At 48.0% G+C, this 27,849-nt stretch overlaps 1 protein-coding gene across 1 annotated transcript; it reads left to right on the top strand.

Moving 5' to 3' along the window:
• Positions 1-351: 351 nt before the first annotated feature.
• Positions 352-22,898, top strand: FBP2 (fructose-1,6-bisphosphatase 2). The gene is made up of 7 exons (XM_005873735.2): positions 352-619; positions 5,454-5,616; positions 9,528-9,620; positions 15,016-15,156; positions 17,385-17,522; positions 19,828-19,947; positions 22,483-22,898. The coding sequence occupies exons 1-7, from the start codon at positions 450-452 to the stop codon at positions 22,675-22,677; spliced, it is 1,020 nt and encodes a 339-aa protein (XP_005873797.1). The 5' UTR covers positions 352-449; the 3' UTR covers positions 22,678-22,898.
• The last annotated feature ends 4,951 nt before the right edge of the window (positions 22,899-27,849 follow it).

The following is a 27,849-nucleotide window of genomic DNA, read 5'->3' as shown; positions in this document are numbered from 1 at the left end:
TGCCATTACCTTATTATGTCACCTGGACCCCAGGTAAGATATCTGCCCACGTGCTCTCTATAACCAGGGGGAACGGGCTCGGCATCAGACTGTGCAGTCCTGGAATAAGAGGGCTTTGTGGATCTTTTTTAGTGGCCGGATTTCTCATCTCCCACCTGTTACTAAATGGTGGCTTCTTGGGTCTTTAAAGAGAGCAGGTCAACAAGAGAAAGCAGGTCTGTGTCTCGAGTTCCAGTTCTATTTCCAGCTGGCTGTGGGCCTTGGCAGCCCTCAGGGTAGCCACGCCCGAGAGCGATCCCGGAGGGCTTGCCCAGTGATCCAACCACGTGGGCTGGGGCCCTGTTCCTTAAAGGTCCCGGCCAGCTCTGCTACCACGGAGCTACAGCTCTCGGAGACAAGCAAGGGTTTCTGCAGGAAAAAGAGCGGGGTTTGAAAAAAGACCAGCCACAATGACGGACAGAAGCCCCTTCGAAACGGACATGCTCACCCTCACCCGCTATGTGATGGAAAAGGGGCGGCAGGCGAAGGGGACGGGGGAGCTCACGCAGCTGCTGAACTCCATGCTGACCGCCATCAAGGCCATCTCCTCGGCCGTGCGCAAGGCCGGCCTGGCCAACCTGTGAGTCCGGGAGCCGGTGCGGGTGCGCAGAGCCGCGGACCTGGGGACAGGGCCCGGGTGGGGTGTGGGCAAGCTGCAGGCACTTGGCAGGAAATCTGGCCAAAGCGCTTTGCCTCTGTGCCCTGCATGGAAGTTGCCTTAAAGTTTCTGTGCCCTTTGATGAAGGGGACTTTGACTTTTTTCAAGAAGGGAACGAAATACTTGGAGACATGCTATGGAGAAAAAAATACATACGTATATAATTTTTCCAGTTGCCATTATAATGATAGCAAGCCCAGTGACTTGTTACGTTAAAACATGTTGAATTATTGTGACTTTTGTATTTGCACTCTCACTGGCACAGAGAACCAGCCAGGAGACCATGCCCTTTGCAGATGGGAACATTTTATTGTCATGACCTTGGCCAGTTCATCAGGAGCTAGGAATCATTATCGTTTACAAAATAACTTCTCAGGGCCCCAGCCTACATCTCCTTTCTTACACCGAAAGGGGCCTTTTGTCTTTAAAACAACCTTTCAATGTTCAGCATTCTACATGTTGTTCTCTTTGGTGCTTTATTCAAGCACAGAAGGAGGCCAAGTTCAGGCCATGAGCACTGACCAGCACAGCCAAGTGCCCAGTGTAAGTTTGTAATAAAAAGAAGCAGTCTTCTTTGGACTTCCCCTTCATTGCAGTCATTCCACTGAGGTCCTCCCAGAAGTTGAAGGGGCCTATTATTTATTACTAGAGGCTCAATGCACGAAAATTCGTGCAAGAGTAGGCCTTCCTTCCCCTGGCTGCCGGCACCAGCTTCTCTCTGGCAACAGGGGCCCAGGCTTCCCTCCTCCCGCAGGCACCAGGGACCCAGGCTGGCTTCTCTCTAGCCCCGGCTTTGTCAGAAAGGATGTCTGGAATGACGTCCGGAAGACGTCAGGTCTAATTAGCATATTACCCTTTTATTATTATAGACTTGAGGCCTGGTGCACGACATTCATGCACTTGGTGGGTGAGGGGTCCCTCAGCCCGGCCTGTGCCCTTTTGCAGTCCAGGAGCCCTCGGGGGATGTCCGACTGATGGCAGGGGCGAGGGGGTGGGGGGGGAGTGGGCCAGCAGGCCTAAGCCATCAGTCGGACATCCTTAGTGCTGTCACGGAGGCAGGAGAGGCTCCCACCACTGCCACTGCACTCGCCAGCTGTGAGCCCGGCTTCTGGCTGAGCAGCACTCCCCCTGTGGGAGTGCACTGACCATCAGGGGGCAGCTCCTGTGTTGAGCATCTGCCCCCTGGTGGTCAGTGTGCATCTTAGCAACTGGTCGTTCCACCATTCAGTTAAATTTCGTATTACCCTTTTATTATATAGGATTATTATTACCTTAAAATGAAGAAATAACAAAGTCCTATATTTAAAATTTTATTATTAACAATTTATTTTTTTAAGGGACATCTGTAATACTTTCAACAATAACAATAAACTAAATGAGAAAAATAAAATAGCCCTGGCCGGTAATCTCAGTGGTTAGAGTGTCAGCCTACAGACTGAAGGGTCGGGTCGGGCACGTACCTCAGTTGCAGGTTCAATCCCTAGCCCCAGTCAGGGAGCATGTGGGAGGCAACCATTCAATGTGTCTCTCTCACATCGATGTTTCTCTCTCTGTCACTCCCCCTCCCTTCCACTCTCTCTAAAAAGCAATGGGGGGAAAATATCCTCCGGTGAGGATTAACAAAACAAAACAACGTAGTGCTTTTAACACAAAAATGTGATAGCATTATATGACAGGATGTAATTACCACAAGATAATTACATAGTTACTGACACACGGTTTTGTGGCCCATTAATGGGATCCAGGTAAAGATGCCTATGGTCCGCTTTTCCCACCCTGCATTGCTGTCATTTGGAGGTAACGCTAAGCTCTACACTCCAGGACCTTCACGAATGTGAGTGCAGCCATTTGCCCTGCCCTGCGCCTGCCAGGTGATGGGGCCTGCTGAGTGACACTAGGCAGCGACGTGCCTCTCCCTGTATGTGGGCCCTGCTTTGCTTGGTGCCCTCTCCTGCTGGCATCTAAGTGTTATTCACCCAAGTCCACTGGGCTCCTGCTCTGGCAGGACGTGCGTGGGCAGCGGCCGCTATGGTGGGGTCAGATCAGTCAGCTGCAGAACGGACTCTCTGGCCGTTGAATGTCCAGATGAAGTGGATTCGGGAATTGGATAATTAAGGTGCTCATCTGACCTGGCTTTTCCTTCCATGAGATTGTGGGCACTCATCCATTCACCAGGACCTCAGTCTCCCCATTTGTAAAACGGAGAGGATAGTGATAGCCCCTAGCTTGTAGGGTTGTTGTAAGGGTAAGTCTATGCGATGATGATTTCGACAGTGCCAGCCCTCAATGCTCAGTAAATGCTCTTTATTGCCATAGTTCACAGCCCAGACCTGGGGAAATTTGCCAACTGGTTGGTCGATGCTGCACACTGACCACTAGGTGGCAGGCGCCGCCCGTGGAAACGACGTCAGGCTCCACATTTGCTGGGGGGCTGAGTTTTCCTTGGTCTGCGGGGAGGACTCCACTTTCTGCCCATTCAGACAGCAGCCTTCCCCTCTCCTCTGCGAAAGCACCCACAGTGGCAGGGGAGCAGTCCAGTTGGAAATTCCTTCTTTCTAGCAAGATGCCGAGATGATTTGAAGAGGCCCCTGGGATTGCTTCTCAGAGAGCGACCGGGTTGCACGCTGTCCCAGAGGAAGTCTGCTCCGGAGAGGCGGACTCCACCGGCTCCTGCCGCTTCCCTTTCAGGGGCCTCAGGCCCCTCGTCCTTCGCTTCCTCTCTTTGGGAAGACATTTCTAGGCACAGGCTCTATTCATACAACTTAAAAGGGGTCAGACATTCTCGCTTCCCTTCCTTCTTCTCCACTCCTTGCCGTGGGAAGAAGGGAATGCTAGAAGGCCTCTCCTGAAAACCTCTCCATGGCTTTTCTTGTCGAGATGATGGGACATCCCACTTACACATGGCCAGGAAGGTCTTAGCGCCAGCTCAAGTGCTAGCAGGGGTTGTCCTGGGGGTGGAGCACCCCCCACCAGGCTCTCACCGGAGGGGCTGCTGGGCAATGAGTCCTCATTGTGCATGAGCCCCCCCTCTTCTGGAAGCAGGGGTGTGGGTGCAGGGCGCCCAGCGCCTGGGGGAGGGGGAGGGGCCTGTTGAGGGTGGTAAGGGTGTGTTCTGTGGGGTGTTGGGGGGGGGCTTGCAAGCACAGGGCAGAGAACTTGTTTTTCATCTCTGCCCACCAGCGACCTGGGGAACCCCCGCTCTTCATCCCCCCGGCAGCATCCGCCTCAAGAATCCACATTAAGCTCCGATGCACAATAACCCAGCTTTGCTATTGCTGTTATTTGTTTATTTGCTTTTATTTTGAGCCAGGCTATCGGTATTGTTTTCCAAGGCAGCTGGCTCAGCACATGACATCACAGCAGACATCGAATGATGGGGGAGGGCTGCGGGGGAGGGGGACGCGATCAGTCAGGGAAGAGGGTGGGGAAGGACTTAAATCCAAGGTTCTTAACCCAGGCTACCTGTTAATCCACCTGGGGATTCCCTTCAACAAATAAATGGTGTTTAAAAGGGAGAGGAAGAGAGACTACTGTTCCGCATCCTTTAGTCACCATTCCGTGAATAGGTATGGAGCATCTCCTATGACTCTGAATACTGAGGAAATAAACACAGAGTTGCAGCGGGCAGATAACCTAGCGGGAAAGACACTCCCATGAGTAGATGGTGAGCGCTGAGGATGGGGTGGCCGGGGTGTGCCTGGTGTGTGGTGGGAGCACCGAGGGGGGACCGGGAGCTTCTGGAGCAGGTCAGGAGGTCGGTAGGGAAACGCTGCCTGTGCTGGGAGTGCTCCTGTGGGGGCAGTGCCATGAGTGAAGGTGAAAATGAGAGGAAAGCTTGCCGGGTGCTGGGGGCCACAGGACCTGGGCAGCTGTTGGAATGCAAAAGGCGTGAGGGGGTGATAGCCTGTGGCGCTTGGAGGGCAGAGCATGGGGTCGGGGCAGCAAACCCAGGGTTTGGTCATAAGGCAGGTGTGTGTCCAGTGGGTCTGGAGGCCGAGACTGGCCAAGTGAGGGTGAGAGGCAAAGGGACAATGTCAGCGTGGGAACAGGCATTGCTGGGAGGGCCTGAGGGGTTCCCCTGCCATGGTGGGGACTTGGGAACTCTGGGTGGACGAGTGATCTGACTCAGATATTAGAAGGATCCCTCCCGTAAGGGTGGCAGGTCTGAGACCTTTGCATATTAATACTCTAAAACACAAAAACCCTACATAGAATTATATAGTCGTGCTTTTTCTGATATTGTTTGAAAAGAGATAGTGAAAAACCATATTAAATTAGTTAAGTCTGTCTCCAAATTTCCTTCTTATTCAAGTAAAACCATTCTATAGCAGGGTGATTTTTAATTCATCCCAGCAGGCCACTATTTGAGGATATTGAATCATAAATATTGAAATTCCAGGGCTGGAAAGTCGTGGTTCTTCACTTTTTTGGATCATTAATTAGAGGGCTGTCTGACTTTAGAGCTCTAACTCCTCAGCAGCGGGAGCCCAGGGCAGGGTTGTAAACTAGTAACACTGAATTCTGGTTAGCATGTTGGGAGAACAGGGACCGGGACAATATACCCTGGAGGTGTACAGGAAGCAAGGCTGAGGATCAGTGCTGTGGGACAGGCCATACTCGGGCTGTGTTTATCATTTGGAGACCCCGGAGCCACGAAGGAAAAGGTAGACATACTGTGCTGTGTTAGTGTCGGGACTTGTTTGTTGGAGTTCAGGATCCTTCAGTGATGTCAACTTTTTTGTGTGTGTCTTCTTAGGTATGGGATTGCGGGAAGTGTGAACGTGACAGGGGATGAGGTGAAGAAACTGGATGTGTTGTCCAACTCCCTGGTGATCAACATGCTCCAGTCCTCCTACAGCACCTGTGTACTGGTCTCAGAGGAGAATAAAGAGGCGATAATCACCCCCAAGGACAAGAGGGTGCGTGTGGAAGGGGGGTGCAGTTTTGCTCATCACCACTAGGTGGTGATACTGAGTTGAGAAGATTGTTGCCTTGCATTTCCTGTTTCTGGGATTTTCCTCTCGAAGTGGTTCTCAACCTTCTGGCCCTTTAAATACAGTTCCTCATGTTGTGACCCAACCATAAAATTATTTTCGTTGCTACTTCATAAGTGTAATGTTGCTACTGTTATGAATCGTAATGTAAATATCTGATATGCAGGATGGTCTTAGGCGACTCCTGTGAAAGGGTCGTTTGACCGCCAAAGGGGTCGCGACCCACAGGTTGAGAACCGCTGCCTATTGCTTAGCTTACTTTGTTTTCTGTAAACTACTGCATGCTTCTTTAGTTGGAAGTCTTAAGCTGTCTTGCAAAAAAAAAAAAAAACAACAAAAAAAAAACAAAACAAAACAAAAAAACAACAACAACTCCATAGCAGGACAGTGACTCATTCAGAATATAAATCAGAGTGGTTTACTGAGATGCCTCAAGGGGTGCGTGTCAGGGTAAAGCCCAAAAAGCCTAAATTCAGGATTGATTCTGAAGAACTGGCACATAACCTTATCCAAATTCATAGGAGCTTTAATAGGAGAAACTCACATACAAGCGCAAAGCAGCTGTTCCCAGTGGCTGTGGGACTCGAGTCTGAGCTGTTGGGTTTGTTGTCTCCAGAAGTTGATGAAAGAATTCACAGACAAGGGAGGGGTAAGCAAAGGGAAGCAAAGTTTATTACAGCAAAAGTAACAAAGCTGTCAGCACGGGAGAGGGGTCCCGAGAAGGGTTCCCGCAGAAGCTTACTAGTCTACAGGTTTATATTTTCCTCTCTTGCCCTCTATTGGCTCTTTCAAAAAAACACCAGCCAATCTCTTTTGCCCTCATTTCCCACTCTTGGGTTCAGGGGGAAGGGCAGCTCTGCGGTTGACTGGTACATCCCACCTATCTTGCTCACATGACCATCTGGCTCATTCCCTCTTTAACTACCATCTTCCCTCCCCACGGCCCTGGCCCTAAACTGCCTGATCCCATCTGGCTCCAAAGACACCCTCCCAGGGCAGGGCCTCTTTCTCACAGGGGTTAATAGTAAAACCGTGTGGTGGGTAGTCACATGGACCACCAGAAAGAACAAGGCATTCCTAAGCTAACAGGTAACATCATGCAGTTATCCACACTCTATACATCATAAACCTCCTTCCGGGGCCTGGCGTTTATCTTTGGGTGGCATTCCGGCTTTCTGGGTAGCCAGCCAAACCTGAGGCTACAGAGAGTTAAACTGTCACAGACGGTTAAACAGAGGGCCCAGCATTTCCCGGACACCTTTACTGCTGGAGACATATTGCATCTGTGCAGTGGGGTTCATGGATTTTCATTTAACGTACCCATCGGTGACTAGTACTGGTGTTTTGGGGGGAAGTGAAAATCATCGAGTTCAGTAAAGAGTAGAGTTCCTGAGAAGAGCCTTACTATACAGCTTCTTACTTTTTCCCTCCCCATTTCTATACCCCCCTCCCCCACTTCCTCAAGGGGGTTATGGGTTCAATAGAGGTTTCTTCATTCCTGACACACTGTCAGACTAATATAGAAATCGTAAAGATGGAGGCTCTCTTGCACTAATGTAATGGTCAACTTGGTTAGTGCAGGGCATGGCTGGGAGGGTCCATATTCACTCTGGTTTCATGGACAGTTTACTAAAGAGAGAGGTTTGTTGGTGGCCAAAAAATTCAACCATGTTCAACTGTGATACAGAAATACAGAATACATGTTGGGACTATTGGCCCTTGATTTATACGTTGGGTGTTAGGGACAAAGTGCCATTGCTTTATGATTAGCTGGTAGGACGGAAAAGGTAAAGCCAAATTTATTAAGCACCTACTGTATGCCAGGGACTATGAAAAACACTCTACTCTTCTTGTTATATAATTTAAGCTACATCACACCTATTCTTTTCAACTTTCAATTTCCACTGATATGACACTCAATTCTCTCCAGTGTGATCTACTGTTTTCTTTCCCGGCTGGGCTGAGTTACACATGTCTTCATGCTAATTCTTGAATACTCCATGCCTCTTTCCATATAAGTTCCTTAAATACTTTCCAACATATGACAGATGCCCAACAAATATTGATTGAATACATGAATGAATGAATGGGCTAAGCTGGATTATTCTCGGGGAGAATGGGAAATTTCCAAGTTTATGAATTACCCCACTTTTTGTGCCCTCTCCCCCTGTTGAGCAAGGGGAGAAAGGAAATAAAGCTCAACTTAAGGTAGGGCATTACCCCTTGGAAATCATGGAAAAGTAATTGTAGTGGCAGTGGAAATTATTCCCATTTCACTTCAAGGGTTTGTTTTTTTAAAGGAATGTGTATTATTTTATTTTTAATTTTTATTTATTGATTTTAGAGAGAAAACATCGATCAGCTGCCTCCTGCACATCTCCCACTGGGAATGTGCCTGCAACCCAGGTACATGCCCTTGACCGGAATCGAACCTGGGACCTTTCAGTCCGCAGGCCGACGCTCTATCCACTGAGCCAAACCGGTTTTGGCAATGATTCCCATTTTACTTCAAGGTTTTTTTTTAAAGGAATGTGTATTATTTTATTTTTTATTTTCATTTATTGATTTTAGAGAGAGGGAAAAAAAGAGAGAGTAAAGAGGAGTGGGGAGAGAGAGCAACATCAATTTGTTGTCCACTTAGTTGTGCATTCATTGGTTCTTGTATGTGCCCTGACCAGGGATCAAACCCACAACCTTGGCGTATCAGAATGATACTATAACCAACTGAGCTACCCAGCCAGGGCTCAAGTTTTGTGGGATTTTTTTACTCCTCCCCTGAGAATATTTCCTCCATTGATTTTTAGACAGAGTGGAAGGGAGTGAGAAGGAGGGTAGAGAGAGAGAGAAAGAGAGAAACATCCACGTGAGAGAGACACATCAATTAGTTGCCTTCCCGTACGTGCCCCGACAGGGCTGGAGATTGAACTTGCAACTGAGATATGTGCCATTGACCGGAATCGAACTCTCATCCCTTCGGTCCACTGAGCAAACCGGCCAGGGCAAGGCTCACATTTTATTACCGTGTTTAATTAGCCAGGAGACCCCAGTCCTCATCTCTCAGGCTTGCATAGGCCTTGCACAAAGGGGGCCTGTAAGAAGTACCTGGTGACTTCTCCTCGTGAAATGCAGGCTGGAGCTGCGTGTGAGAGCAGTGTGGGCGGGCGTGAGGAGCGTGGTATCACAGACACCCCGCTCTGTCTTCTGGCCTTCAGGACAGCAGGCGCTGGATGCAGAGGAGTATTTTTATTCCTCTGAGGTATCTATGCATAGCAGCTATCTTAATAAGACCCACAGGGCCTGGGCATTACTCTGAGACTTCCTAATTTTTTACTTTTGGCAAAAATGCTCAAAAATGAAGGGGAAAAAAACCGGGGACAGAGTCAGAAAGCATTATCAATAAATCTGTAACTAAAAAAAAAAAAAATCTCTAACTGGCCCTACTGTGGATGTGGGTGGAGTGAGTCCAAGTTTATCTTCAGCTTGCCCACCTCTTCCCTGCAAGATGCCCACTTCAGACCTTCCTCTCCCAGTCTCAGCAGCTCCAATTCGGGGGGCCCAGGTAGGAGGGGCCAGAGGAGGCAGGGGGAAAGCTTTTTGGAGGTGGAGGGCCCTCCGTTGCTCTGTGTGGCCTTACCTACTCTGTGGTGGGAGGTAGGCGCTGAGCTGCACAGTTCACATACACTGGTCCACTCTGCTTCCTTAAGTAATTGCATTGTTTGATAAGAACATCCCTTTGCTCGCAATCACTTTCTGGTGCTATTAGTATGTTATCTGCCCCGCACAGCCACGCGCATAGACTGTGTTGACCGGAGTGGCTCTTCCCTCTGTGCATCTAGGGGAAGTATGTGGTCTGCTTTGACCCCCTGGATGGATCTTCCAACATCGACTGTCTGGCTTCCATTGGCACCATATTTGCCATCTACAGGAAGGTGAGTAGCCATCTGACCTTTCATGCCTCTTTGCTCTGGTGGTTTCCCGAAGGTGCCTGGCCTGGGAGCCACGAGTCTGGAGGTCTAACCTCTGTCCTCCCACTAAGCAGAGAGGCGGGTAGGCAGGTCATGAAGCCCGCTCCGCCCCAGGCGCCGCTGGAGGAACCGGAGCGACCATTCCCCTCTCCCGGGCACTGCATTCACCGACGGCAAAGGGAGGGGACAGGCGGGCCTTGTTTAAAAACCTGAAGGAGACACAGACATCAGACACCGAGTGGGCTCCAGGCGGGACGTTTCTCCTTTGTGTGTCTCACAACTGACTGCATTCCTTCTCTGTTGCTGCCATGACAACTTAGAGCTTAAAAGGACGCCCCCTGGCCATCTCCTGGTTCCGTGGGTCCGAAGCCTGGCAGGTGTGGCTGGTTCTCCACTCAGCGTCTCCAAGGGCAAACCCCGTGCCAGCCAGCCTGGCCTCGGATCGAGGGCCGGGGCTGTGGGGGCAGCATCCTGCCAGGCTCAGTGGCGTTGTGGGGGGTCCTTGCTTCCTGGCTGGCCGGTGCTGGGGGTCGTTCTCAGTTTCTGGAGGCTTCCGGCATTGCCTGGCTTGTGACTCCTGTGTCCGTCAAGCCAGCGAAGGCAGGACAAGCCTTTCTCACGCCTCTGGGCTCTCTGACACCTTCCCTTTCCCCCAGTGCCCTGCCCCCAGCCACAGAAATGGCTTTGCTTTCAACAGTTCATCTGATCAGAGTTGGGTTCACCGGAGAGTCCCGGGTAAGCTGCTATTCAAATAGGTAAACTCCAATGACATCGGCAAGGTCCCTTTGCCATGTAACACAAACTGGTCCCAGGTTCTGGGAAGTAGGGTATCTTTGGGCCGTTCCATCAGCTCCACATTCCTAGCATTCGTGAGATCCCCTGGGTCAGTCTGTGACCATCAGACACTTCATGACAACCCCATAGTCCACACTCCTCCTCAACTTGAGGGTCAGTCCTTGCTCTGGTCAGGATGGCTTTGGGGCAGAAGGAGGCCAGCGGCACCTGAGGGTCTCAGGGTTGTTCAGTTGGGTAACTTGCCCTGGGACTGGCTTTTGAGGCCCATCTCTCTGGCTGCAGGTACGCACTCTTCCCACTAAACTCCCTGCGGTCAAACCAACGCGGGGAGGACTGGGTAAGCCTCGTGCCGGCCAAGGTGCTGGCGGCACACATGGTGATGCTCGGCTGATGGTCGTCCCAAAAATGGGGCAAAAATTTGATTTTCAGGGCAAAAGCTTAGCAGAAAACTGACCTTGGCAGAATATATGAATTAGCCTAACCTTTCTCTCTGAGAAGAAAAGCAAGGCGCAGACCAGTGGCCTACGCCTCCTGCCTCGGAGAACAGAATGGGAGCCACGCCCGCATGGGCTAGAGGACACCTCCGCGGGGTCGGTGTGTCTCCTTTTGTATTGAAGAGACACAGGGAGACTTTCATGAGGGAGGAGAGGAGGACTCGAGACACTTCTCTGGTATCTGAGAAAGTTAAAGACTAAGATGCTGTTTCGAGTTTACGCAGAAACGAGCTAGGTGAGTGAAGGAGCTTCGTTTCCCCTTTCGAGGTACAGCTTACAATAAAAATAGAGATCGCTGGTGTGCTAGTTATGAGATTCTGAAAAAGGGCACGAGTCAGCCTCAGCCCCGGGGGAGGCACACATACTTCTGTCGCTTTTTTAAAAATGAGATCGCTGGTGTGCTAGTTATGAGATTCTGAAAAAGAGCACGAGTCAGCCTCTGCTCTTCCTCCTGCAGCACAGGGCTCCGGGTCAGTCCGCACCTCAGCCCCAGGGAGGCACACATACTTCTTTTAAAAATGGTGAACAAATTGAAGTATAGAGGAGGTAAGTAACTCCATTAACATCACCAGCCAGGACAGGGATTCAAATAGGCATCCTACCTTCATCATGGCAGCTCTTAATAGCTCCTCCCCCAGTGTTATTGGAATATAATCGACATGTGACGTTGTATTAGTTTTAGGTGTACAACATAATGATTTGGTATATGTATATATTGTGAAATGATCAAGACGATAACATCTTGCCCTTATTTAACATCTATCACCTTACATAGTTGCAATGTTTTTTCTTGTGATGAGAATTTTATGGCGTACTCTCTCAGCAACTTTCAGATGTATAATACTACATTATTAACTGTGGTTACCATGCTATCTACCTTATTCCGAGAACTTACTTATCTTATTACTGGAAGCTTGTACCTTTTGACCACCTTCACCCATTTCTCCCCAGTCCCCCACCCTTTGTCCCTGGCAACTACCAATCTATTCTCTGTTTCTATGAGTTTGTTTTTTATAGAGTTTACATATAAGTGAGCTCATGTAGTATTTGTCTTTCTCTTTCTGATTTTTTCACTTAGCACAATGCCCTCAAGTTCCATCCATGTTGCTGCAAATGGCAGGATTTTCTTCTTTCCTTTTTTTGTGGCCAAAAAACATTCCATTATATAAATATAAATATATATTTTTTTCTTTGTCAATTCATCCATTGATGGACACCTAGGTATTTCCATGTATTGGCTTTTGTGAATACTGCAATGAACATGGAGGTGCAGATATATCTTTAAGATAGTGATTTCATTTCCTTTAGACATATAACCAAAAGTGGAATTGCTAGATCATATGATAATTCTATTTTTAATTTTGAGGAACCTCCATACTGTATCCACAGTGACTGCACCAACTTACATTCCCATCAGCAGTGCACAAGGATTTTCTTTTCTCCACATCCTCGCCAACACTTACTACTTATCTTTTTATCATATCCATTCTAACAGGTACGAGGTGATATTTTATTGTGATTTTGATTGGTATTTCCCCAATAATTGATGATTTTGACCATCTTTTCATGTACCTGTTAGTCCTTTGTATATCTTCTTTGGAAAATGTCTAGCAATTCCTCTGCCCATTTTTAAATCATATAGTTTGTGTTTTTGCTATTGATTTATGAGTCCTTTTTATATTTGAAGAACATTGGACATCAAGGCCATGGGAAATCAATGAAGGGTTTTAAAGAGAGAAGTGACATGGATCAGAGTGGGGCAAGGATGGAGTGGGAGGACCAGGCAGGGGGTGATGGTCACTCGGACCAAGGGGTAGTGGTGAGGATAGGCAGGAGGGCAGGGACCTGTGAAGAGTGGGTTGTCGAACTGACTGGACTTAGTGGAAGGAAGGGAAGGGTGATTTCCAGGTTTCTACTGGTCAGATGATGGTGCCATTTGCTCAGATGGGGAGCAATGGAAGAAGAGTGGAAATTCTGGGGAGTGAGACAGGGCAGATGAATTCCATATTTGACATGTTGAGCTTGAGACATCTGTGGGACCTGGGTAAGAATGTCTGGTGGGCAGGTGGCTCCAAGAGTTGGGCCATCAGGACAGATGAAGATGGAGGCCTGGGAGGCGCGGGCACCTGTGTAGGGCTTGGAGCTTTGGTTGTGGGTGAGGTGGCCGAGGAGTGTGTAGACGGAGAAGAGAAGAGAGCTTTATTAGTCAGGACTCCGGTGTAAACGGCAGGGACGAGTCAGGAAGCCCCAAGACAGAAATATGGCCAGCCTCAGACAGGGCCTGGGCCACAGAAGGGTCAAAGTCTCTCATCTTATCTTCCCATGGCCACTGTACTCTTTCCTCTCTCTGCGGACCAGTTTTTTCTGATTCTCTGGCCCATGACAGAAGAAAGATGGTCACTCCAATGCTCCTAAGTTGCCATCAACCAGAATGTTCTAGCCCCAGATGCATATTTCTGGAGCAGAAACTCTGATTGGGCCAGTTTGGGGCAGGAATCCATCCCAGACCCCATTAAACTTGTGGGGAGGGTTTGGGACTCATAACACAAATATAGCAGCTGAGAGTCCCCATTCTGGAAAGGGTGACGATTTAGAGGTCCATTTTGCACTGGGCAGACACTGGGGAGGAGCCAGAAAACACCAACATTTAAGAAGAGGAGTTGGGAAAAGCAAATGAGAAGACACATCTAGAGAGTTAGAAAGAAAGAAAGACAGACAAGAGGGAAGTGGACAGACGCTCCAGAGAGACACATCTCAAGCAGGAGGCAGCAGCCAACTGATCCAACACTGCCTAGAGGTCAGGTAAGAGGAAGCCTGGAAAACATGCATCAGATTTAGTAGGTAGGGGCAGCCTGCTGTGGGGACAGGAGAAGGAAGGTAGTGTAGACAGGCATCCTGGTCTCCAGGATGTAGATGAAGACAGAGACAGGGCAATCGCTGGAGGGGAGCCTTGTGATCTAGAAAGTATTTCTTGTTATTTTTTTCAAGGCCAGGGATTCTACAAGTCAATAAAGGCCAGTGGAGCCAGTTGAGGAGGAGGGATTTTCTTCAAGCCACAGTGCAAGTTTCCAAGGACCGAGGAGAGAGTGTGACGCCCTGCGGAGGCCGCAGGCTCGCGGTTCAGAGAAAGGAAAACCTCCGCTCTGGGAGAACTCTGGTTTCATATAAAGAAAATGTGACCCTTTTGATGGATGAGCAAAGGTATTTCAAAAGCTCCAGTGGGGATGACTGAAGATTTTGAATTAAAAAACCTAATACCACCTTTGCCGTCTACGTCTCTGAGGAGACCACGCTCTGGGGCCGTGGTTCTGAAACTTCTGTGGAACTACCTGGAGGGCTGATGCCGAGGGCCCAGCATTTCTGACTCTGGAGGCCAGGGGCACAGCCCAAGAATATGCCCGTCCAACGAGATCCCGAGTGATGCTGATGCTGCCGTCCACTGCGCTGGGGCCTGCTTCTCAGCATCCGTGTGTGGCCTGGGAATCTGTACATAAAGCCAAATCATTAAACAGATACACACAAGTCAAATGAAAACATAATTATTTGTAAAAAAAAAATGTGTTAGAAAGAATGCAAGATTGCAAAAGTAAGGAAAAATATTAAAAGTAACGTGCCATTTTTAATTAAATTAACTTGTAGCCCTAGAAAAATATTAAAGGGAAAGTGACATTTTAAAGAAACCCTTAAAGAAGATGAGATTGCTTTTAAAATAAAGTTGTTAGGCTGTTACTCGCGGAGGGCAAACTGGCCCCATATTTTGTTAGTTGTTCAGAATGACGCTGGCTTAGCTACGGGAGACGTGGGTCCAGCCCCAGCCTATGGGTCACTGGTTTCAAGATGTTATGTGAGTACCTTTCTGACCTCCGACCCTTCTCTTTCAAACGAGGGTTGTAGAGCCTCTCCATTGTTTCACAAAAACATACTGTGAAAGCATTTTGAAAGATACAGAGTTTCCTCTCAATACTTTTTATTTTACTCTTGGAAGTTACTCCTCAGGAGAGTTAAGAAGCTCGCGCCTTGGCCAAGGCTCTCTCCAGAGACAATGCCCTGTTCCTTCCTCTCTTCTCCAGACCTCGGAGGAGGAGCCTTCGGAAAAGGATGCCCTGCAGCCAGGCAGCAACATCGTGGCCGCGGGCTATGCCCTCTACGGCAGTGCCACCCTCGTGGCTCTTTCCACTGGGCAAGGAGTGGACCTCTTCATGCTTGACCCAGTAAGTACCAATATGGCAGCATCAGCACGAGGGACCCCATGGGGCTCTGTACTTCCGTTCTAGTCCCCTGGCATAATTTCCTGGTCATTCTTAAATAATTTCTTTTTTAAAAAAAATTTATTTATTTGTTTGTTTGTTTATTTATTTATTTACTAGAGGCCTGGTGCATGAAATTCATGCACTGGGGGGGAGGGTCCCTCAGCCCGGCCTGCACCCTCTCTCAGTCCTGGACATCCCTCTTGCAGTCCGGGACCCCTCAGGGGATGTAGCAGTGCGCCAAGTGGCAGGCGGCCAGGGAGGAGCCCGAATCGGGGCTGAACGCCACTCGTGCTCATCCCGGCATGCTCATCCCGGCCCGCTGTGCCTGCTGCCACCGCTCGCCGCTTGGTAGTGCTGCCGTGGAGTCAGGAGAGGCTCCCGCTGTGGCAGCTGCGCTCACCAGCCTTGAGCCCGGCTTCTGGCTGAGCGGCACTCCCCTTGTGGGAGCGCACTGACCACCAGGGGGCAGCTCCTGCATTGAGCGTTTGCCCCCTGCTGCATCATAGCGACCGGTCATTCTGGTCGTTCTGTGGTAACAGTCGCTTAGGCTTTTATTATATAGATTTATTTATTTATTTGTTTGTTTGAGAGAGAGATTTGTTGTTCCACTTATTTATGCATTCGTTGGTATGTGCCCTGACTGGAGATGGAACCCACAACCTTAGGGCATTGGGATGACTCTCTAACCAACTGAGCCACCCAGTCAGGGCCCTGGTCATTATTATTAGTACTTGCTTCTGGAGCCAGAGTCTAGTTTGGGGCCCCAACAGTGTCATCAAAAAACTTTAAGGACCTTTGTCCAAGTGAGGGAATTTGAGGGGTTCAGCAGATTCAGTCCTCTCAAGTCAGGCCATGCCCTTAAAGAGTTTATTCCTCTTTGGTTTACGGGAATACAATGGTTTCAGAATCCCAGTGCTGCCGATTTCCAGACAGAAACATGAATTCGTTAGAGCAGCACCACGCACTAGCAGTCCTGTGGCGTCGGCATGCTTTGTGATGCGTGCTGTCTAATGCGGGAGCCATTGGCCTCGGGTGCCTGTTGGACACCCGCAATGAGGCCGGTGTGACCGAGGAGCCGGGTTTGAAAATGTTACTTCATTTTAATGAACTTGAACAGCCACCTGTGACTGCTGGCTACCCTATTGGACAGCCTGGGTTTGGAAGACTTCCCCTAATCGACATGTTCTTCCCCATAGGAGGAGAGATGGTGGAAACTGCTTTTCCAGGTTCTGTGTTATGTTATGCTCAGATTTCTCCCAGTGAGACATGCACAGCCTCAGGGTAGCTGAGAAACCTGATAGCCTGATGCTGACTAAAGGAAGAAATAATTAGATAAAGACGCAAGAGTTCAAAAAAGAAGGCTGAGCTTGCATGGCAAGTGTACATTGAAAATGTTCAGCAGAGATTTTGGAAAATATTAGTAACTTACAGAATTTCTCTTTAAAATCTGGATGCTTTGCCTATCACTTGTGAGCTACTTTGCCAAATATTGTCAAGACTGATGTCACCACACTCAATACCAGGATACCTGAGGGTGTCCTACAGATAGTGACCATGGGGGACTGAGCACAATGTTATTATAATTCTGAGGATTTCTTTAATTTTTATCAACTATTCCTTATGCCAACTGTATACAGTTTCTGATTGAAGAGATTTCTCCTTTACCCCAGATAAGAACTGGGATACCAGGAACTTTTAATGGTTTCCAAGACTGAACTATTAAGATAAAATAACTGGACCACAAATTAGTGGTTGAACTGCCTTCCCCACCTTCATGACAAATCCCTGTTTGTGTAACTTGTTCTCTCATTGTTAATGGCCCAAGTCTCCCTGAAAACATTAGGAATTAGCTGAGGGTGATACGTTGGGGGATAAATACAGCTGGGTTCCTTGTACTGAGTAGTCTAGCTGACCGTGAACATTACAAAGGAAACTGTCCCTCTTCCCTTGAATTATTTTATCTCCTGTTATATTCCTGCTTATGCTTCCTGTGCAGACTCAATATTGTCACTGTTCTTTATTGATCTCATGCAAATATCACTGGGCAGGCTGCTGAAGGACTTGGCAACCCCCTGGGCCCTTCCAGGAGGCCCACGTCTTCTCATGTTTTGTGATTGTCGGGGCGTGTGTTGCTGGCTTCTGTCTCCTGGTATCTCCTGTCTTACTGGTATTTTTCTTCAACTTTCTAGGCTCTTGGTGAATTTGTTCTGGTAGAAAAAGAGGTCAAAATTAAAAAGAAAGGAAATATTTACAGCCTCAATGAGGGCTACGCCAAGTATTTTGATGCTGCCACCACGGAATATGTGCAGAAAAAGAAATTTCCTGAGGTGAGTGAAGAGAGCCTAAGGCAGAATGCCATCTTGGTGGGTTCCTGTTTCGACGGTGGCTCTGAGGGCCCGGCCGGAGTAGGTTGGTGCTACTGTTCATGGCTCTGATCAGTATGGAGTGGAAGACTCTGCCTTCAAAACAGTCAATAGCTTCTATAGCTAAAGTTTGCCCACTACAGATAACACTCCCCGGTGAGTTTTTCCAAGAGCAATTGTTTTTAATGAGCCCGTATTTTCAAAACTTAGTGGTTCAGGCCAGAACTTCTCTCTCATCATTTGTTTTCTGGGCTTCATAGATTCTGGCATTCCGTTATATTTGCTTTCAGATGGAAGAGTTATGTTTGAAAGTCCCATTCACATGCTCTAACATTGGGCCTTGTGTTGACACCACACTTTAGGGAGCTCTTTGACTCTCAATGTGATCGCCCGGTTCCAGACTTTATGTGGCTGTTAATACAGCCCAAACCATCCATTAAGCGTGCCCACCATCCAGGGAGAGCTTCTCCCATTCACATGCTCTAACATTGGGCCTTGTGTTGACGCCACACTTTAGGGAGCTCTTTGACTCTCAATGTGATCACCCAGTTCCAGACTTTATGTGGCTGTTAATACAGCCAAACCATCCATTAAGCGTGCCCGCCATCCGGGGCGAGCTTCTAAGGCAGAAATGGGCACATTGTTCCAGATCAAGTGTAGAGTCTGGCCTAAAGTGGGAGTAAAACAAAAGCTTGTTTACAAGTGGGGCCCTTTCTCACCGAATCCTGGGGATGTGGTGAGAGAGGCCCCTTTCACACAGTGAAAAGCGTTGGTGTGGGAGGCCCACCTGGAAGCTCCAGGTGGGATTCCATGGGACCAGGTGGCACTCGGTCAGCAGGATGCTGGGACCTGACTTCGCTGCCTCAACCTTAACTTTGAAGAGTCTCTTTTTCTTTTGTCTGTGTTTTTGTTTTTGTTTTTATTTTTTGTTTTTAAATCCTCTCCCAAGGGTATTTTTTCAGTTGATGGGGTGGGGGGGGGGGGGGGGGGGGGGGGGGGGGGGGGGGGGAGGAAAACATTGATGTGAGAGAGACGCAGGGATTGGTTGCTTCCCAATAAATTCAATTCTAAAAAAATACCTCCCTCCAAAAAAGACATACAGAATGTTCTGCATTTTAACCATTTTTGAAATATGAGAAGAAAAGGGTTGTAATGAAATCTGCACTAACAACGCAACCGCCACATGAGGCTGTGGAACACTTGAGCTGTGGCGAGTCTGATGGGAGATGTGCGGTGAGGCACACACGGGTTTGGAAAGCTGAGTGGAGGAAGGAAATGTAAAATCACGACTGGGCTCTGTTCTCCATGGATCACACATTGAAGTGATAACACTTTTATACACTATTTTAAGTGAGAAATGGTTTCTAAAGCTGCTTAAGAGTTTGCCGTGGTGAACATGCTTGGAGTAAGTGCAAACGTCGTCATTGTTCAAGGGGCCTGGCTCTCGGGCAGCAGAGAGAGCTCTGAAGCGCGGCACGCCAGGGAGTTTCAGGGGCTGCCAGCAACTGTGTGAATCACAAGGGGGGAAACCTTTCTCTTCTTCCCTTCTCGGTTCTGTGGCTGGTCTAATAACTAAACTGACAGATTAACAGGAGAAAACAGATTTGATTTTGTACTTATGGGAGCCCCACAGAAATGTGAAGCTCAAATGACCAAAGCTCCTTTTAGCCAAGGAAACAATAAATGTGTGAAGGACTGAGAGGACAGAGAAGGGGGTGTAGGGCAGTAAATTAGTGAGGACGTAGCCAGGTCTGTCCATACAGCCGTCTCAGCCCTAAATTCCCTGCCTCTGCTGTAAGGGTGGCTCTCCCTCCTGGGACGGGGAGGGTACCTTTCGCATGGGAGAGTTATTTCCTGCTTTCGGGGGACAAAGGCGGGTCAGAGTGCCCTTCTTGCACTGCTAGTTCTCAGGGAACTTTAATTGAAAATAGTCCATATGCCCATGTGACATATTTTGAGGTGGCATATCTGCTTTTCTGCAATATATACTTCCTTTTTAAAAAAATAGCTGTTCTCTTAAGATTGTGTCAGGGTACAGTGTCTTAATTGAAGTAGTCCTCATTGAATGAGTTCAATCACTGGTCAAGCTATGGGGGCTCCTACTGAATGAAATGCTTAGTTATATAATGTTTTTCAATTCCTACGCTGCTGGGTGCAGGACGAAGAACCTGGAATGCAGAGGCCACACCAACTGGACGGGTGACCGGGGGCGGGTGCTAGCTAATTGCAGAACTCACTGCATCTTGTCTCTTCCCTCTCTGCTTTCTAGGACAGCGGGGCGCCCTATGGGGCCAGGTATGTGGGCTCCATGGTGGCCGATGTGCACCGCACCCTGGTCTATGGAGGGATTTTCCTATACCCAGCGAACCAGAAGAACCCTAAGGGCAAGGTAATTCTCCCTTGTCCACTGGCTGACCCCAGTCAGGGAGCCAGCGGCGTTCCCCTTCTCTTCACACCTGCTTTTCGGCTGCGCCTGGCCTGGGCATGCCTGTCCGTGAGTGGGCAGGTAGGAAATAAATGAGGTGTGTTTCCCATGAGTGAATGTGAGGCCATTGTAGAGCCGTGTGGATTTTAACTGCAGAAAAAAAATAGATTGGAAGGCCCACAGGCCAAGGCACCGTGAAGCCCTGGGCACTGTTTCAGAGGATTTATTACACCCCTGGGCCCTGAAGGTCAGAGCAAACCTTGGCTCCAGGACAAGCTGTGTGAGAATGCTGTGCTTTGTTTGTTTGATTCTGAAGTGTCTGAATCAACAAGGTACAAACGAAGGTCAGTTGGTTACAACTGGGACGTTAGTGTCTGACACCCAAAGCCCTGCCCTCACCCCCAGGGCCAGGGAGAGGGGAGGAAAGAGCCCAGCTCTACAAGTTGCCGGCCAGCATCTCCCTGGTGGCCTGTCCAGGACAGCATAGCCTCCAGTGTCCTTCTGTGGATGATCAGGGACAGAACTAGCGGACTCAAGGTGCCCACATGTGCTGGGGCTCCGCTGTGCCCCGCCAGGCTGCCCACGACTCTAAGGGCAGGAAGTCTAGAGGAGGGCATCGTACTCTGTTTTACCAAAATAGCAAGTAAATGCCCCAGAGTCTTAACATACTCTCTCCTGAGTGCCTGGCTCTCCAACCCAGACCAGACACACTTCATTCCTCCCCATGCAATAACAAAAATAAAACAATCAGCACCAGACATGGCTGTTTCTCCAAGTAGTTTCAACATGTCTTCAAAATAAATGTGAAGGAAAGAAAGGAAAAGGCTGCATAGTGCTGGGTCAACCACTTTCTAAGCTGATTATAGAAAAGGGACTTTAAAAATTATAGATTTTGCATCTACAGGGGAAGGAAGGAGAAGATAGAATGGTACCAAGTCAGAAAAATTAGCTAGAATGTCACCTTGAATCTAATGTGTGTGTGTGTGTGTGTGTGTGAGTGTGTCTGGTGGGGGTAGTCTGAGGAGGGCGTCACAACATAATTACATAAATAGACCCAAAAAGGACATTCGTTCCAGCCCATTTCAGTTCAACTCGCCATGACTTTTCCCCCCCCCCCCATTTTTGCCATCTGCTGGGAGCCCTAGGGCGAGGTCTGTGGCAGCCTTGTTTGGACACTCTCTTTGTGTCGGCAGTACTGGGACTGGAGATGTCACAGTGACCCAGGTAGATGCTGTGCCTGCCCTCAGGGTGGGTGACCAGGAGGAAGGCAGGTGGCAAGCCTCACTACCAGACCGTGAGAGGGGACGTGCAGGATGCTGTGTGCTGTAAGCAACGGGAGTTCATTTAGTTTAAGGGCCAAAAAAAGGCAATGTAAGTACCAGCACACTGCTCAGCCGAGTGGACACTTGAGATTGGAGTTCCTTGCCGCTCCCCGGGACACTGGGGCTATCCTGGGAGGGCACCCAGCACTCTGAGGTGACCTTCCAACCCCAGCCACGCCTGCTTTCTCACCGACAGCGCCTCTAACCGGGCCGCAGCTGCAGTTTCCCTCCTGAGGAAACTGGCAAGAAAGGGGCACTGAGATCTCATCTGCCCAAGTGAAGAGGCAGGTCTCTCACAGGTCACAAGTCAGGTAGCTGCTGAGCAGCGGTGCCTGCAAAGGCCCATGCCCTGCTCAGCAGCTGATGCACCCAGCAACCTTCCCGAGGCGCTAGATCTCGGGCAGCCCCCTCTGCAGAGGGCCTGGAGCCCACTGCCGAGGCAGGTCTCTCACAGGTCACAAGTCAGGTAGCTGCAAAGGCCCATGCCCTGCTCAGCAGCTGATGTACCCAGCAACCTTCCCGAGGGGCTAGATCTCGGGCAGCCCCCTCAGCAGAAGGGCTGGAGCTCACTGCACAGGAGGAAGGCAGGTGGCAAGCCTCACTACCAGACCGTGAGAGGGGACGTGCAGGATGCTGTGTGCTGTAAGCAACGGGAGTTCATTTAGTTTAAGGGCCAAAAAAAGGCAATGTAAGTACCAGCACACTGCTCAGCCGAGTGGACACTTGAGATTGGAGGTCCTTGCCGCTCCCCGGGACACTGGGGTTATCCTGGGAGGGCACCCAGCACTCTGAGGTGACTTTCCAACCCCGGCCACGCCTGTTTTCTCACCGACAGCGCCTCTGACCGGGCCGCAGCTGCAGTTTCCCTCCTGAGGGAACTGGCAAGAAAGGGGCACTGAGATCTCATCTGCCCAAGTGAAGAGGCAGGTCTCTCACAGGTCACAAGTCAGGTAGCTGCTGAGCAGCGGTGCCTGCAAAGGCCCATGCCCTGCTCAGCAGCTGATGCACCCAGCAACCTTCCCGAGGCGCTAGATCTCGGGCAGCCCCCTCTGCAGAGGGCCTGGAGCCCACTGCCCTGACCAGGCAGAAGTCCAGCGGTGGGAATTCTGCATCCAGCTTCAGGGGCAGGCCTTGAGATTTGGGACAACTTGCAACCTGCCTGACCCTTTCTCTGCAGCTCCGGCTCCTGTACGAGTGCAATCCTGTGGCCTTCATCATTGAGCAGGCGGGGGGCTTGGCGACCACAGGTACCCAGCCGGTGCTGGACGTGAAGCCCGAGGCCATTCACCAACGAGCCCCCCTTATTCTGGGGTCCCCGGATGATGTGCAGGAATATCTCACCTGTGTACAGAGAAACCAGGCAGGCAAGTAGTGAGTTTGACCCTGCAAGCCCTCTGCTTTTTGTCTTGTCCTCTGCATTAAGAACCCTAAATGACTGATAGGCAGAAACAGTGGTGATGAGTCACAACAGGCCAGTCCGCCAAACCACAAACAGAAAAGCAGCATCAACCTGCTCAGGACAGGTCTAGAGGCCAGAGGAGACTCTGTCCTCAGTGCACATGGCTAAGAATAAAGGTCCACATGTGAAAAGAACAACTTTGATTTGTCTTTTGTCATGAATGGTGGCAAAAACGGTTGTAATTCTAAGTCTGTCAGCTCAAGTAATCGGTAGCTATCTACTTGGGGGAAAAAAGTACAGAGATCAGTAAAGAATTTACCTTGGTTGGCTTAATATTTGAACCTAGTGTCTTATCCTGTAGTGATCCATTTTATTTCTCATGAAATAAAAATATATATTGAATATATACATACTTTATGTATATATTTAAATGTATATCCTATATAATAAAAGACTAATATGTAACGGGTCATTATGACGTGCGCCGACCACCAGGGGGCATGTGCAGAACATGGCAGGCATTGGCTGAGGCGGGATGGTGGAGCAGGTGAGCAGGGGCACCAGAACAAGGTGGGGCACCGGTTGCTGTCATTGGGGCGAGCCTCTGGTGGTTACTGAAAATTCTTTGCTCCTGCAGGCTGAGGTCCCGCCTGGTGCTCGCACCTGCTGCTGGCGCCGGCCCCAATCGCACCGTGCCTTCAGCAGTTGCAAGCATGGCGCCGTCAGCACGTGGGAGCAGTGGGAGCAGGGCTGCTGGCAGACAGGGGACCAGGGGGCCATGGCAGGAGGGGCCGGGCAGTGGTGCAGAGGATGGGCTGAGACGCACCTCTGTGCCTACTGCAGCCTCGTAGCCCACAATTCCTTTCAAGGTGCACGAATTCGTGCACCGGGTCCCTAATATGTGTGTGTGTGTGTGTGTGTGTGTGTGTGTGTGTGTGTGTGTGTGTAGCTGACTTTTTGTCTTATTTGGATAAGTTTTGAGTTAGAAAACTCATGGCTATTAAATTCTAAACTGTCAGATTGATCCATTTTGGGGGAGCAATAAGTTGAACGACTAGTAAAAATATGAATGGAAAAATAAGGACACCTATTGTGAAGGCAACATACTAAATGGAGCTAATATTTAAAAATTAACACCTACTTTTCTCAACCCCTTGACTTTGCATTTTTGGTTTTTGGGGAAAATATTGTAATCAATTCCAGGGATTCCCCAGAGTGCACTGGTTAAATGATTCTCCATTTGTCCAATTATGTCAACATTGGGATGGGTGTCATGTGCATCAGAAATCTGAGCTGGTTTTAACAAGAACTGCTATATATGTGTATGAAGTTGGATGCCAAGAGTCCTTAATGAAATGTGGACAGATCAAATCCAGAAGTATTTAAAACAAAGATGCATCAGGATGCAGTCGGGCTTACCTCAGAAAATCAAGAATGATTCACATTAGAAAATCCACTAAAGCGATTGATGCATTAGGTAAGGCAAAAGGTGGTGGTTGGAGGTGGGCCCAGGGGAAGCCATGGGAAGAAGCAAGGCTCTCCTTGGGTCAGGGTGTTCATTCAATCCAAAGGAAGATTTCCACTTGACTCTAATTCAGGACTCAACCTTGTTCTTCAGTCCACTGTGGCTTGGCTGCAGTAACAGAGGCAGCCACATTTTAATACATAAATTAAATTTTTTTCATCTTTCTATAAAGGAACAAAGAATTTCTTTTCTTCAGAAAAAAATCCTGATTCCAATCAGTGGACTGTGAATGCTTTATTAGACACTCTATTTGAAATGTACATCTCAAATGGTTAATTTTTAACCTGCCTGAGATCTAGACCCTTGAGGAGGCTGGGTGTGCAACTCAAACTTTCACTGAACTCTTCATTTCAAAATCTCATGAATACCTTGACTTGCTGAGTTTACAGCATGTAATGTAAAGACTACAGAGACAGGAAGAGGAGGTTTTCTTGGGAACAAAGCTGAGAGCATTTTCAATCATAGTGTACGTTGCTTTGATGAATGGCAGTGGTGGCTCCGGGAAAGGTCCATTCACCAGTCATGTGCATTCTTCTTCCCATCAAGCCCAAGAAAGGGGGTGAGGGAAGAGTATGGGACTCCCATGCCATTCTCAGAGGCTACAGATCAAAGGTGCCAGGCCAATGGGGCAGTGGGGCCTGGGTGACCGGTGCTTCCATAGCCAAGGTCCAGAAAGACCACTGAGGGGGCTCTCTGGCCCACGTGAGCGGAGAACCCTTTCCCTCTTGGTTTCTCATTTCCTCTTGATTGGCTTCCCTGTGTAGATGTTTGTGTCTGTCTCAGGGCGAAACCCACTTTCCTTTCCATTTTCAAGCATTTCTCAAAAGTGGACTGTACAGGTGTGCATTCCCCACTTGGGAAAGGTGGGATCATTCACTGGTTTCCATTATACTTTGGGGAGACAGGCTTCAGCAACTGGAGGCAGTTAACACACTGAAAGGAGGAAAGTCATATCATCATTTTAATAGGTGCTTTCTAAAAATAAGAAGAAAACATACTTTTTCAAATTAGTGGGGAGACAATGGCTGGTTTTTGAATAATTAGCTAGTCATTTGAGAAAAAAAAATATAAAACTAGATCCCCAAAACATATTGCAGATGAATTCCAGAATTAAATATAAAAAATAAAAATATAAAGGTATTGCAAAAAGATAATGGTGCTATATTTATGACCTTGAATAGGACCAAAAGACACAAAGGAAAAGATATAAAGAAAAAAGAGATTTGATTACATCAAAATAAAATCAACACACCACAAAGTTAAAAGACAACTGATAGCCCTGGCCGGTTTGGCTCAGTGGATAGAGTGTCGACCTGCGAACTGAAGGTGTGCATTCCCCACTTGGGAAAGGTGGGATCATTCACTGGTTTCCATTATACTTTGGGGAGACAGGCTTCAGCAACTGGAGGCAGTTAACACACTGAAAGGAGGAAAGTCATATCATCATTTTAATAGGTGCTTTCTAAAAATAAGAAGAAAACATACTTTTTCAAATTAGTGGGGAGACAATGGCTGGTTTTTGAATAATTAGCTAGTCATTTGAGAAAAAAAAATATAAAACTAGATCCCCAAAACATATTGCAGATGAATTCCAGAATTAAATATAAAAAATATAAAGGTATTGCAAAAAGATAATGGTGCTATATTTATGACCTTGAATAGGACCAAAAGACACAAAGGAAAAGATATAAAGAAAAAAGAGATTTGATTACATCAAAATAAAATCAACACACCACAAAGTTAAAAGACAACTGATAGCCTTGGCCGGTTTGACTCAGTGGATAGAGTGTCGACCTGCGAACTGAAGGGCCCTGGGTTCAATTCTGGTCAAGGGCACGGCTGCAGTAACAGAGGCAGCCACATTTTAATACATAAATTAAATTTTTTTCATCTTTCTATAAAGGAACAAAGAATTTCTTTTCTTCAGAAAAAAATCCTGATTCTAATCAGTGGACTATGAATGCTTTATTAGACACTCTATTTGAAATGTATATCTCAAATGGTTAATTTTTTTAACCTGCCTGAGATCTAGACCCTTGAGGAGGCTGGGTGTGCAACTCAAACTTTCACTGAACTCTTCATTTCAAAATCTCATGAATACCTTGACTTGCTGAGTTTACAGCATGTAATGTAAAGACTACAGAGACAGGAAGAGGAGGTTTTCTTGGGAACAAAGCTGAGAGCATTTTCAATCATAGTGTACGTTGCTTTGATGAATGACAGTGGTGGCTCCAGGAAAGGTCCATTCACCAGCTTTGTGCATTCTTCTTCCCATCAAGCCCAAGAAAGGGGGTGAGGGAAGAGTATGGGACTCCCATGCCATTCTCAGAGGCTACAGATCAAAGGTGCCAGGCCAATGGGGCAGTGGGGCCTGGGTGACCGGTGCTTCCATAGCCAAGGTCCAGAAAGACCACTGAGGGGGCTCTCTGGCCCACGTGAGCGGAGAACCCTTTCCCTCTTGGTTTCTCATTTCCTCTTGATTGGCTTCCCTGTGTAGATGTTTGTGTCTGTCTCAGGGCGAAACCCACTTTCCTTTCCATTTTCAAGCATTTCTCAAAAGTGGACTGTACAGGTGTGCATTCCCCACTTGGGAAAGGTGGGATCATTCACTGGTTTCCATTATACTTTGGGGAGACAGGCTTCAGCAACTGGAGGCAGTTAACACACTGAAAGGAGGAAAGTCATATCATCATTTTAATAGGTGCTTTCTAAAAATAAGAAGATAACATACTTTTTCAAATTAGTGGGGGAAAATGACTGGCTGTAAGATAGTGGTGGAGTTTCATTCTTTTGCATTGGGTGTCCAGTTCCCTTTTTTACTTAAATTCAACTGATTGTAAATGTTAATCACTTCTACACAGTAACTTCACAGCAACCTCCAGAGTAGTGTTTGACCAAAGAACTGGGCACCATTGTCTAGCCAAGTTGACACTTAAAATTAAACATTTCAGTGTCCTGACCTGGTGGTTCAGGTGGTTGGAGTGTCGTCCCATCACCAAAACGTCTCCCTCTCCCTTTCTCTCTGAAATCAATAAAAATATATAAAATAATAAAAATTAAATAAATGCAATTCTCTAAAAAAAACTGATAGCTTAAGAGAAAATATTTGTAACATATAACAAAAATGAGTATCAAGAATAATAAATATTAAGAGGAAAAAGATAAACTATCTATAAAGAAATAAACTAAAGATATAGAACTGCAATTTTCAGAAGAGTAAACACAAATAGTCACTAAACATATGAAAAGGCCTCTTTGATCCATTTGTGTTAATTTCTGTGCAGCTGTAAGATAGTGGTGGAGTTTCATTCTTTTGCATTGGGTGTCCAGTTCCCTTTTTTACTTAAATTCAACTGATTGTAAATGTTAATCACTTCTACACAGTAACTTCACAGCAACCTCCAGAGTAGTGTTTGACCAAAGAACTGGGCACCATTGTCTAGCCAAGTTGACACTTAAAATTAACCATTTCAGCCCTAACCGGTTTGGCTCAGTGGATAGAGCATCGGCCTGCAGACTCAAGGGTCCCAGGTTTGATTCCGGTCAAGGGCATGTACCTTGGTTGCAGGCACATCCCTAGTGGGGAGTGTGCAGGAGGCAGCTGATTGATGTTTCTCTCT

This window comes from Myotis brandtii, unplaced genomic scaffold, assembly GCF_000412655.1.
Source record: "Myotis brandtii unplaced genomic scaffold, ASM41265v1 scaffold419, whole genome shotgun sequence".
Classification (NCBI taxonomy): Eukaryota; Metazoa; Chordata; class Mammalia; order Chiroptera; family Vespertilionidae; genus Myotis; species Myotis brandtii.
This window is presented reverse-complemented; position numbering and strand designations above follow the sequence as displayed.

What these genes read in the sequence shown, in the direction of transcription:
- FBP2 (XM_005873735.2), top strand. Translation starts at nt 450, where the DNA reads ATGACGGACAGAAGCCCCTTCGAAACGGACATGCTCACCCTCACCCGC. An exon ending in TCACCCCCAAGGACAAGAGG is followed by an intron (nt 5,617 to 9,527) that starts GTGCGTGTGGAA and finishes CTGTGCATCTAG; the next exon opens with GGGAAGTATGTGGTCTGCTT. An exon ending in TATTTGCCATCTACAGGAAG is followed by an intron (nt 9,621 to 15,015) that starts GTGAGTAGCCAT and finishes TCTCTTCTCCAG; the next exon opens with ACCTCGGAGGAGGAGCCTTC.